Genomic DNA, 13869 nt, shown 5'->3' on the forward strand with positions numbered 1-13869 from the left:
GTTTGTGTGATATCAAATTTTGCTAAGGGCACTTCTCCCGGAAAGGCACGCACCGTAGACAAGAGCGAGAAAGAGGCATCAAAGCGGCTATAGTTCCCAAAGCATTGTATCTGTACTCCTTAATGGAAAATTTTGGTTTTATAACTTAGGAAAAAAACACTTCCTACACCCCCCCCCTACTTTTTTTTGTCTTTATTCTACTAATTGTAATCTTAGTCCTTGTTCATAATGTCTTTCATTTGTGATTGCCTCATTTGTTGATGTTCAATATATGCATAATAAAATAAAATTAAAGCTGCGAGCAGCGATGACGGTCCCAAGCCGGTGGCACTGCCACCCCGGTGGCATCAGCTTAACTGCACAGCAGGCAATAGGCATTTAATATGGGGGAAAATAAATAAAGGGACTATGTCAAAGTCATTTGAATTCACCTCATTAACTGCAGCAACTGGTGCTGCTATGACCAGGAACCACAACACTCACATCTATGAGATCAATTACATTTTATTCATTAATTTTATGTCAGATGATGTCAAATGTCAATACAAAATGAGTGCAGAATACTGTCCAAATGCTGAAGTTGTATTATCCTTACACTTCTCTTAAAAATAAATTAAGCCAAATCACAGAGACCGCAACAATGATTTTAATATCAGTGTCAGGTAAGAGTAATATGCGTGCATATAATGTATGGAAGTTTATTATAAACAGCCACTTTTATAAGATCATGTGAAATTAATTTTTTTAATCCATTTGAATTCTATCAATAAATAATTAGTTTAAAGAGGTGTCATACGTGATCTTTGCAAACACAGCACATGACCTTCTTTAAAGCCCATGTTATAGAAAACAATTAAAAGTATTAGGATATAATAGGTCACTTTCAATTATGTGCAAATTTATTTTTTGCAGCTCAAAATTTTGTAAGTTCAGAAGACCAGTATTTAATTAAAGATATATGTTTTAGTTTTTTACTTATTTTTCACAATAAAGTGATAGATATTTGTGATAGCCTATGGTATGAAAGGGTTAAATTATGAAAAAAACAAGAGACAAGGTGACACACACACAGAGTGAGAGAGAGACCCCCTCCAGACGCACGCACACACACACACACACACACAGAGTGATCCTGAGGGGGGGGGGGGGGGGGGGGGTAGATAATGTTTTTATTTATATATATATTTTTTTATTAATAATTATTTGTATTACCACAATTATTTAACTAATTATATAAAACAATATTGTCAATGCCCTACAAATAAACTGGTTTTATACATTTATTTTTTTATTTAAACCCAGAATAATATGTTTAATCCTTTAATGCAGGCCAAAGCACAGCATTGAGAGGTAATCTTTTTAGACAGAAAAGTGGCTCACACACACACACACACACACACACACACACACACACACACACACACACACACACACACACACACACACACACACAGTAGTAATGCTGCAGGCAACTCAAATCAGCTCAGCCCATCCCCCGTCCACAACACACCCACCCACCCACCCACACACACACACGTCTGGTTCACTATCTTTTTGGGGACTCATAGACGTAATGGTTTTTATGCTGTACAAACCATATATTCTTTCCTCCTACACTGCTCCTACCCCTAAATATACCCATCACACAACTTTCTGCATTTTTACATTTTCAAAAGAACTTATTCTGAATGATTTATAAGCTTCTGTACCCATTGGGACCTCAGTTTAGGTCCCTACAGTGACACGAGTCCCCATGAGTCTGTGTGCATTCAGGTTGAAGTCCCCAACAGGCTAGAAAAAAAACACACACAGAGGCAAGGTTTTTTTGCTTGAAAACTTATACAATATTGCCCTCTACTGGTTATTTAAGGGAGAGTGTCAAAAACACCTAAAAAGATTATAAGACTTTGACACGTTGCCATGACAACAGTATTTCAAGAATCAGGAATCCATTCATATGTCTATATCTGCCATGTTTTGACATTATAATGATGAAGTGTGAAGTAAATCGGGTGAAAATAAGATGGGGATTTAAAGCAATTTTGAAAGTGACACACTTCCTGCTGCCAGTTGGTGGCGCTATAACTTTGACTCACAAAAGTCATATCCATGTGATCAGCCTCTTACAACGAACACACAGCTGAAGTTTCATCAAAATTAATTAATGTATACAAAAGTTATAACACACTTCCTGTTTGCCTTTTCTCGCCATAATTCGTCTCTTCGCTACGGCCAAACCGTTTGAGATATCAGAAGTTGCTCGCAATTTAGCATCCTCAGTGTCTTGACTTCATGATGACCGAGTTTGGTGCTGATCGGGTGAATCGTCTAGGACAGGGGTCTCCAACACGTCGGATTGCGAGCTACCAGTAGCTCGTGGCCTGATTGGAGGTAGCTCACCAAGACGTAGGCTAGGCAAGACGTAGGCTACTTTGCATCTAATCAGAGTGAGCTAATTTAGACTGACTTAGAATTTTTTATTTATGAACAAATGTCAATGTAAACATGCAAATGTAGGGTTGTCACAAGTACAGGTAGGCTACTTTAGTACGATGTTGGTAGTGAAATTTAAAAAAAAAATGACGATACCAGCATTTCTGTAGGCTATAACCGGTTGTACCGACTCCCGAGTATATTCTGTACACGCAGCTTTCGTGTTAATCCAAGCGCAGGGCTCCAAACTGTAACGAATATATACTAGTGTCTGTGAATATTAAACTGCAAATTACTATTTAAATATTACTCCTGCAAATTCTGCGTGAATAACAGGCGCAGATGCGAGGGCGCGGCAGTGCGCGCCAGCGCGTGCACACTCGCGTGTCTCTGCCGTGTGCCACTATGAGGACACACGGACGCATAAACTGTCACTTCATGAGAATTTAATGTTTCATTTAAGTAACCTGTCATATGAACACAGACACTCAAAGGTCTTCACGGCAACCCGTCATAATAAAAGTTTGGTTTAACGTTGAGAAATTGACAGAATATATTTGGCTACTGTTGCAGCCTATAGCTACAGTAGATGTAACTACATCTCTATGTAATAATGATACGTTTCTACTAATAATAATAATTAGCCTAGATGGTTCCTTATTTTTCACTTAATATTTTATGTATAAACAATGATTACTTTTTAAATAGCATTCGGCCTTTAAATGTTTAAATGTATGATTTACTTTATAATAATTATCATCATAAATAATAAACGTTTTAAATTTAATTAAAAAAAAATTTTAAATAGTAAAAAAAAAAAAAACATTTTGCTGTGGTACCAAAATTGGTACTCACTACCGTAAAATGTTTATGGTATTGGTACCGACTACTGGAACTTCTACTACACTCTTTCAGGTGTAAAACAGTTTGGATTGTTGTTAATATGAGAATTAGGATGCATTATTTAAGAGTTTTAAGTATTGTAGAACATGAATAGCTCTTGGCGACTTTCATTTTTAAAAAGTAGCTCTCAAATGAAAAAAGGTTGGAGACCCCTGGTCTAGGAGGAGTATTGCAAATTCCACAGCATGCGTTTTCAAACAAGCCATAATAGCTCACTTCCTGTTTGGCTGACGTACAACTATGAGCACTATCGTTGTTTGGCCCAATGAGCTCTATATGTTTACCGAGTTTCATATATATACGTGCAAGCGTTTTTTTTATTAATGGACAAAGTTAAATCTCGCATTCAAGGGGGCGCTGTCGAGCCCCCCTGCCACGCCCGGGTACCATCTTCAGCCCGGCCCTGATGGCCGTGCATTCTGATGCGTGTGCAAAGTTTCAAGAGTTTTTGAGCATGGTAAGCGCCTCGAAAATGCCCAAATAGTCGGTAAAAAAATAAAAAAAATAAATCAATAAATAATAATAATAATCCTTAGAAGAACAATAGGGCTGTGCGCCCTTTCAGGGCTTGGGCTCTAATAAAAAGCGGCTGTAGTGAAATAAATAATGTGACAAAAGGAGTGTGATTTTGGGTGCCAGGGCAAGACAACCCTGCACAGATTCCCTAAGAACCCAGCGTTATGGGACCAGTGGATGAAGTTTGTTTTTCCAGAACATCAACAGAATTGTGAAAGTGTTTGTTTCCTTCATTTCGGCAATGGTTGTTTTATGCAAGGCCCAGTTCGACGCCAGATTTGCAGATTGTCTATTGCGAAGGAGCGGTCCCAACGAGAAAGGTTCACAGTTGTGCCCGTGGGAGGTGAGTAAAACTACTTCAAATGTCTGTGTTAGCCATACACAGCAAGTAAACAAAATGATCATTGAGCACATACAGTTAATTTATCTATGCATGGAATGTGTGTGTTCAAATACATTTGTTTAGCTGGTCGCTGTCACTGTGGGTGTGGGTGTCTGTTTATTGTAAAACCAATTCAAACAACATTTTTCCCCTACGGACACGGTAAAGGATGTAAGAGCTTTCAGACCTCTCAACCCAACAGCTGCACGCGCTCGTGGTATATCTTGTGCTAAATCGGCCACCGTAGGAGTTAAAACTAAATCAGAATTGAGAGGAACAGAAACTATTATTCCCTGTATGGATGGTCATATACCTTTTCACCGCTAGATGGGGGAAAATATCACACAGTGTAGCTTTAAAGGTGGGGTAGGTGCTTTCTGGTATACGTTGTTGATATTTCAAATCACCAGGTTGTTGATATTTCAATCCACCAAAAAGCATCTCGCCCCTTATTTTGATAGCTCAGCCCCACACATATGTAACCCAGGCAACGACTGGCAGAATCTGTTACTAATCCAGGACAAATATTCAATGAAAAGGTCACCACTTCCATCACAAAAACACAAACACCTTGATAGTACATGAGCACGACAGTCCAACTAACAACATATTACAATTATGACCAGATTAGAGTTATAGCAATCACAAAAACACAAACCATTCTCATGACAACTCGATAGTACACAAGCACGACAGTCTAACTAATGAACATATTACAATTTTGACAAGATTATAGAGTTATATAGTGATCACAAAAACACAAACAGTTCTCATGAACAAATCGATGCAAGAGCACAACATTAGTCCAACTAACAACATAGACTATTACAATTATGACAAGATTAGAGAGCTATAGCGATCGAAAAAACACGATATATTGTAATTATGACTGGTTTTATAGATCATGAAAAGAGAAAACAAACATATATTAGGAATATAGTATCTTACTTGTCGGACACATTTTGTAAGCTGATGCTTGAAACAGACAGTAAGGAGATTTAGATGCTCCATGTGTGGAAATGAACGAGTCTTTATCATCGCTGACGTGAGCGACAACACAATCACAGATGGACAAACAAGCGAACATGACACAAGAGCATATTCAAGCAAAAGCCAGCATATATCCGTTATGTGCGTTGTGTATTTTGAATAATGACGTGCTGAGCCATGTGTGTATGAGTGTGTTTTACATTTACAAACCAATTGATTGGTTTTGTTTAACTCTGAAACAATTTTCGAGTTGCATTGTGGTAAAAAAATAGCTACGGGTAGCGACAGCTGATTGCCGAGCCCAAACATTCTACATCATCAAACTAGAACACAAACAAAATGGCGAGCCCGATCTCACGAAAATGCTTATAAATAGCACAAGTGTGCAGTCTTGTGGAATGTATACGGCAAAATGAGTTTTGGCGTGCATATGGTACGTGTGTTTTCGTGTGCATATGATACGCACTTTATGGCATATTATACGTATGAACCAACCATCCCACCATCCCAAACTTACCCAAAAGCATGTCATATGCACGCTATAAAGTGCACATCATATGTACACGAAAACTGCGTACCATATGCATGCCCAAACTCATTTTGGCGTATCGATTTCACACTCGTACTATTGATACGCATTACCATGTGATCGTGTTAAAATGGCGCCGCCCATGGTCCAAATATAAAATTTTTTTTTTTAATAATGTAGATCTTTCATGGGTTTTCTACTACATATTTCAGTAAGACACATCATTTTTTGTTATATTAAGCCATACAAGTCTTAACACCAGGGGATCCCTTTAAAGGGGGGGTGAAACACTCAGTTTCAGTCAATCTCATGTCAATTTTGAGTACCTATAGAGTAGTATTGCATCCTTCATATCTCCGAAAAGTCTTTAGTTTTATCATATTTATAAAAGAAATATAGGCTGTACCGAGTCTTTCCGGTAAAAACCGAGCGCCTGGAGGCGTATCGTGTGGGCGGAGCTAAAGAATGACAAGCGCGCAAAGCGGTGACGTCCTCAAGCGTGGAGAAACCCATCTATCTCAGCTAATACAGATAATGATCCACAATCAAATCTGAGGGAGAAATAAATTGAACAGGAGAAACGGCAACATCAGGACGTCCGTCTCTGTGGTATGTAAGTTACTGTATTTAATGGCCTCTCCACATTTGTGTGTGTTTACTCGCAGTGTATGAGGACATGATTCGGTTTATGGACTATTGTATGCGACTAGACCTTAGAAGTAGCAAGCAAAACGGTTTTGCACGTCAGAATACTGTAACGTTATACAGAGAACAACAATGGAGTAACCGTTAACAGTTAGCGCATTTGAATGACGAAGCACGCGATGGTGTCGTTTACTGATGTTTACTCATGTGTCTGTAGCCAAAAGCAGAGACATTTGAGGCAGTTTAAGTTAACTCACCGGCTGCTTCCAAAGCAGGACCGAAGCTTTATCGCTGGGACTGCTCCGTCAAAAACACACTTCTTTGGTATGATTTGGTAAAGTCCTGACAGCAGTGGTGTGTAAATCCATTTTGAGACGCAACTGAAACGATGTTTTGAAGCTTCCCGTCATTTCTGCGTTCAAAACGGTTCAAATGCAGCGCTGCATTCCCGGAATGCTGTGCTGAAGCGTTGAAGTCGCTCGACGTCACCCATAGGAATAAAGAGAAGCGCGGCGCCACATAAGTGTTCACGGACGACTGGATCTGCACCTGAGAGACTGTTTACAGCGTGCTCTAGTCACGCGCACGCGCGCGCGCACCCTACCGGGAGAAGAGCCCATACAAGGACCTTCCGCTCTTATTAACGTCAAGTAGACCCATACTCGAAAAAAACTCGCCGAAACTTGTGAGAAACCGGAAGGAGTATTTTTGACACAGAAATACTCCATCAAACGTCCAAAATTAGTTTTTGAAACTTTGTCTATGTTCAGGATGGGAATCCAAGTCTTTAACAGTGGAAAAAGCTCAGTATGCATGAAACAGCATTTCACCCCCCCTTTAATGACCCACTGTTTGAGTGATTTGGTTGAATTAATAATTCACTGATTTAATCAATCAATCAATCAATCAGTCAACTTTATTTATATAGCGCTTTTACAATGACGATTGTTTTAAAGCAGCTTCACAGTGTTAAACAGGACAATATTGCAACAAAATTTGATTTGGCTGTACAGTCGTTCTGAAGAAAACAGTGATGTTATCAGCTTATTTTAATTTATCATATAGCAACAATGTTGGCAGATCAGTATTATAGTTTATAGAATTAAATACGACCTAATTAATTAATTTTATTTGTATATTTAGTTGAATAACTTCCCAGCTAACATTTTTAGGTTATTAGAATGTTTCCCTAACGTTCCCATTAAGTTAAAAAAAACTTTTTCTAAATGTTCTAGGAACGTTAAAATAGCCAGTTTGCGAAATGTTGTATTAACGTTCTCATTAGGTTATAAGAACGTTAAATAACGTTCTTATAGGGGTGTAGAGTATGATCAAATAAAATATTTCTGTTTTCTCCTTTAAAGTACTTATATATATATATATATATATATATATATATATATATATATATATATATATATATATATATATATATATATATATATATATGAATGAAAATAGCATTTAAGTGTCATTAAGTTGTCACTGGATGAACAAATTATGTATCTGAAGTTTAAGAAAAAAGCTGTATGACTAATTTGTAATGACTAATACTTTTTTAACGTAGTAACGTTTTTAAAACGTTCTACTAACAATGTAAGAATAACGTTTTATAGCTAACGTTTTTAGAACGTTAATCAATAGCAAATAACGTTGGCACAACGTTCTAATAACGTTACTGCAAGAACCTTGAGCGAACTTTCAGAGAACGTTCGTCAATGTTCTGAGAACGTTCCCTGTTAGCTGGGTTAGATCATATTAGTGTTATAGTTTTAGTGTCCCCGACTGGGCAAGCCAAGCCAAAGGCGATTCACTCATAATGATTTAGGCATGTCCAACATCACCCTCTATACCCTAATATAGTGCACTATTTGAGGGAACCGCCATTTGCATTGGTGTCTGAAACCAGAGTGGATATTATCAAGTGCATTTACTTTTATTCTATCCAATAATGCACCTTTATAATGAGTATAGGCCTACAACATACACACTCAATGGTTATAGCTGCTAGAGAATAAACATTAACTGTAAGCGTCCACTGAATGTGGGAGGTGTGTGTGTGTGTGGAGGGGGGGGGGGGGGGGAATCCATATCCAAAAAGCCCTTGAGGCAGTCCTGAGGTATTCTTTCAGAATGTAACATCTAATGTTTACATGCTGTCACAAGCCCAACTTTGTTTGGCATTTTCACAAACAACATGAGCTAGAATTGCCTGGACTATACCCAGTCAGTCAACACATAACCACAACCGTGTTTCTTAATTTTACCCTCCAATGATTTAACTTTAGGAGTTAATCAATGTAAACATTATCATAGCTTCTCATTTCATTTCTTCTGTCTGTAATATTTGTGTTTCATTTTGTGTGGTTTTATTACCAGTGTGTGGTTGACCAGAAGCCACCATTAATAAAAGCGTTTTGTGTGCTTAAGCAATGACAGTTCATTAACGAAGGTACTCGGCATGGAATACAACAAGAACAATATTATTACACAAATTATTCAAGAAGTCCTTGAACTGGAGAATATATTAGCATGGCAAGCCCTTTGGAGAAGCAAAAACTGAACAGACCTAAAAGAAAAAGCCATTTTACTTGTTCCTTTCTCTTGGGGCTCTTCAAAGGTAATGGCCTGCAGCAGGAAAATCTCCAAAAGGGTCACACATTTCACATTTACATCATATATAATTGACTTTTATAAAAGAGAGAATAATAAAAGCTCTAAATGCCTTTATTTGTTCAGTTTTTCAGTGCTAGGATGAGGATGCCCTACACCTCGAATTCACAGAAACGCCCTCCCCCCCAGTATTGTGTACTCAGAAATCATCAAAAACTGTTAATTTTCTGCATTCATATTTTGGTTCAAAATGCCACGAGCTGCAATTTATAACTAGAAACATTGATGTGTGAAAATAATATTTCACGTCTCAAGGTTCTTCTCACCTACTAAGGTGCTTGTCAACAGTCATGCTTATTTTCTCATTTAAATGGCTTGCAGTTTCCTTTCTATAAATTCAAATTATTTACGCTCTGACCAAACACTTCCAAAAGGTTTGATGTTTGCTGGCCAATTATAAACTACTCTGGCATCCACGCGGCGCAGCTACATGTGGAAAGAAAAAGAGCAAACAAATGTTTTGGATCCTGCATGGGTGAACATGACTTTCTGGTGGTTGATTTCTTGCTTGTCTGTGTCCATAACCTATAGTGTTTTTATGAATGACAATAATTGGACAAAAGAATAATGTCTACAATAGGCAACAGCAAAAACAAGATAATTTGCAGCAGACAGTTTTATTTGTTATGTTTGTGTTCTTCAGCAGTTATTGCATAATTTAACATCAGAAACACGTGTTCATGTTAAAAGAAATGTGATTTCTTTCTGACTCTCAAAATTTCAGATAATATATAGGCTACTTGGGGGCTAGTTGTCACACGGACCGTTTCTTTAGCATTTAAGAGCACAACCTCTTAAATTGTGAATTAAAATTCTGATAGAAATTCAGGCATGTATAGGCTACCTAATGAAGATTGATTTGAACCTAAAGGGTGAATTATGTTTTCAAGACAACAGTATTTTTCATAAATGCTTGGTGCATGTATTTTGCAATATTCATTGGCCAGAACAATGGTTAGATAGGCCTATTTTTGTGCGTCATAACTAGCATATTCTTTGCATTTTGCTTTCAATGTGACAACATTATTCCAACAAGGGCAATACAAGTTTTCTGTAATCAAGATTTTATAGTTATTTATGTATATAATTGTAGCGGTTAATGCTGACTCCAATCTCCTCTGACAGACTTGAAATGGCTAAAACCTTCACTGTTATTCCTCCGATTCATCACATGATGTCGCTAAATACAAACCATAAACTCGATTATAAATCATTGGCGGTTTTAATTACGCCAGTGAAGTGAGTTTGAGGAAGATATTGAAGTCGTGCTCGAGCTGGTTTCATGCCAGTTTGGTTGCTAATGATCGTGCTGATTCTGTTTGTCGTATGCCACATAGATGAACGAATCACATTCTAATTCCTTGCTCTGAATGGGTCCAGTCGGCGAATCTGTCATTTATCTCAGCGGAATCCACATTGCACTAGACTAGAGATGCATTAAAAAGCTCAGTGTTCCAGTAAATTAGAATTATTTTTGTAGTACAGCGCGTTCAAAACTTTATTGATCGCCACTGTAATTCATCACGTTAATATATAGGAGCGGTTAATTGGAGGTCTAGCTGCAGTGCTATGGATTCGCTTTATAGCACATTGTCTTTTTGATCAAAACAAACGGTTATTTGTCTTATAATATTACTCTTACCCCGCCCATTGGGTGTGCGCTCATCATCATTGTCAGACCCGATTGGTTGTAGCTGAGCCCAAGAAAAACCGGCCCTTCTACATTTCCCACCTTTCATTCAGAGTATTGTATCAGATTGTGTGTGCTTGTGAGTACTAGTATGTAACACACAACGAGTCCAGCAAACACTGGAGTTGAGAAAAGACATAACTCGTAGGTGAGAGCCTGCGCGCTCATGTTATTCTAATTCCATTCCAAGGAAGAGGAATTAACAGAGAGATCGGAATAACACACATGATGGCATTTTCTTCTTTTTGGAAGTATTGCGCTCCCCTTTCTCTCCTACTGCTCCTTTATTCGCATACAGGTAAGACATATTTATTCGGTCTATAACCACTTTGAAAGTTTACTTGCCAGATGTTTGACTAAAACGAACTATCTATCTAATGATGCCATCGCGAGATGTAGCCTATAGAATATGTAAACATGGGCATACGCACCGCCTAAACGCATCGACTGCATTACATGTTGTAGAAATCATTAGCATTGCATGTTGTAGAAATCATGTTAGCTCGTGTTATTGCATTTACGAAAGTGAAATTAAAACGCTTTCCCCTAGCCGAAAGTTCTCGTTCCCGTTTCTTCTGCTATTACATGTCTTGCAGACTAATTGCGTTTATGATTTTGGTCAGTAGTTTGCGTCACTCACCTGCACCTCTGCTGACTCCGTTTGCTCTAGTAATAAAGTGGGTTCGCTCAATAACTGCATGCATCACGCAGGCTATGTGCTTGCCAATTCGTTTTTAAGATGCGTTTCTAACCAGCATTCATTCTTCGTTGACGCTCGCGCGCATCATTATATTGTGGGCTATGCTTTGTTCTTTCATTTACCGATGTCGTTTGAGATGTCGTGCTGGACAGGCTATAGCCATTGCGACAGTCAGTACAAAAACGCAGTTATCATAGCCTATGTCATAGGCTAAAATGCGCTTTTCGGAGGTCCCGCTCTGGGCTCCTCTGCGCAGGGGTGAGCTACTGTCCCAAATCAGTCTCCAGTGCAAGACTGTCAGAGCAAATCCCAACACGGGCCGCGTATTTCATGCTTGCCATCGCATGATAAGTGCATCTGCTGTTGTCTTGGGATTTGGATTACAAGAGCATCTTGAAGATACTAGCTGGCCGTTTAATTCCTCTCTTCAAGCTGTGCCATCTGTTTGTAAAATGAGGCTTAAATTAATAATTATTAAGCAAGAGCGAAAATTGCATTAGAAAAAAAAAGAAAATGCGGTTACACTTTATTAGGTGTCTTTAACGTGTGCCAAAGGGCCGAATCGCATCCGTTCTGCAATAGCCCGGTTGTCAGTTAATGACAACTATTTAATAACTTACCTTGCAGATAAAAAGGATTCGCACAACCTTGCGTTCACCAAGCAATGCGAAGACTTAATAAATTCAGGTTTGGGATATCGTAAATGGAATTACTCTGCTCCAGTTCCACTAGCTCCAGGTTTTCCATTTCCAACTCATTAAGAGAAACCCACTACAGGCGATCATGGAGAAAAGTGAAGAACGCTGTGAATTTTAAAAACATAATAGAATTCATACAAATCATGATACATGTTTCAATTACAAGCACAATAGTGTAATGTAGGCTACATCTACATTTTAAAGGCACAATATATAGCTAAGTTTTCGTCACCAGCCGTTGCATTTTCAAAACAATAACAAAGATGAAGCTTGATGTCGCTATGAAGGAGAGAGGAAAGATGTCGTTTGCGTCGTCCAGACCAGATATGTAGGCTATATACACTTCACGAATCATGTTCACAGATGAGGTTATTATTTAGTTTTTGTAATACCTTTACGTTTGATTTTATGTTGGCTAATCGTAATGAATTAGCTGTAAGGAATCTGAAATGTAATGCTTTATTAGCCTGTAACTGAAATGTGACTATAGTTAAATGATTTTGTGGGTTAATTCAACACCGTTTTACAAAACAATCATACTAAAATTCAATTTAAACAAACCCACAGTATCTGTCTCTGTCAAGTCCAAGTTTGTTGCGGGCTCTCTCCAAAAATGCCTTATTTCTCCTTTTGTCCCAAAGCCTGCTTCACTCAGTTGATCTATGAGTTGTTGTTTTTTTTTTTTTTTCTGTACTCGCTAATGAATAATCGTGATTCCATAAGGACTACAACAGCAGTGTGCTTTTGTGTTGCCATGGTTTCTACAAGCAGAAACGAAGGATAGCGTGGATATTACACCATTGATAGGCGACTGACATGGGATGAGCTATTATTTAAAAAATCCTTGGGAACTTTTGGGATAATGCAAGTACACAACAAAAGTGGTTTTTGGATATTTTATTAAAAAATCTTACATATTGTGCCTTTAATACAGTCAAATTATACATACTAAGCTAAGACAGTAAAACAGGGCAAAAAATAGTCCCTCAGTTGAGTGTTATGAAAAAAATATTAACAAATGTTTGAAATTCAGTAGCAATTTGTGGTCCAAGCTACTTCCAGGTTTGTGTGCGGCTGTTTGTTTCCCATTGTCTAATAATAAGTGAACAACTGAAGATTTTTTTTCTGTACACCTATGCAATTCTTGCTGTATGTGGCTTTACATGCTGAAATGGCTCGGTGTCTCCTCATTTGAGCCTTGGAGGTCAAGAGGAGCTATGGAGATGACTGTCATTAATCTCTCCAGTGACAAGAGGTAAAAGAGGAGAGGAAAAAAGGGGGTTGGGTAGGAAAAGAAGGAGGAATAAAACTGATTATCACACCCCTTTATTATGTAAACCAATAGAGTCTTTTGATACCAGGTTGTCATATCCTGGAACAGTTTGTTTCTTAGTGATGTATCAAGAGGAAACAATAAAGGAAAGAGAACAGGGACGAAAACGAAGGGAAGTGTTTGAGATGAGATGATCTTTGTACCTATGGAATCAGACTAAAAAAGACAGAAATACTTATTCAAGAAGTAAAGATGTGAACGGGATTGAAAAAAGTAGACGGCCAGGGAGTGACAGGGATAATGTGAAGAAAGAGCCTTGAACCTGTAAGGAACCACTCAGAGAGAGAGAGAGAGAGAGTGAAAGAGAGATGAAGAAACAGGGGCAAAGAAAAAATAAAGAATAGTGCGTGTGAAATTGTCCCTTCCCCCAGCACAAC

General features: G+C 38.2%; 1 protein-coding gene across 2 annotated transcripts in view; it reads left to right on the forward strand.

Annotated features, from left to right (window-relative positions):
* Positions 1-10791: 10791 nt before the first annotated feature.
* cadm4 (cell adhesion molecule 4) overlaps positions 10792-13869 on the forward strand; it is a 187957-nt gene continuing 184879 nt past the window's right edge. Inside the window, exon 1 of one of the 2 annotated variants that reach the window (XM_067448746.1) lies at positions 10792-11059. In XM_067448746.1, the coding sequence (XP_067304847.1) occupies positions 10987-11059 (73 nt within the window). In that variant the 5' untranslated portion in view covers positions 10792-10986. The remainder of the gene's footprint in view (positions 11060-13869) is intronic. The other variant, XM_067448748.1, reaches the window with a different exon arrangement.

This window comes from Pseudorasbora parva, chromosome 7 (assembly GCF_024679245.1).
Source record: "Pseudorasbora parva isolate DD20220531a chromosome 7, ASM2467924v1, whole genome shotgun sequence".
NCBI lineage: Eukaryota > Metazoa > Chordata > Actinopteri > Cypriniformes > Gobionidae > Pseudorasbora > Pseudorasbora parva.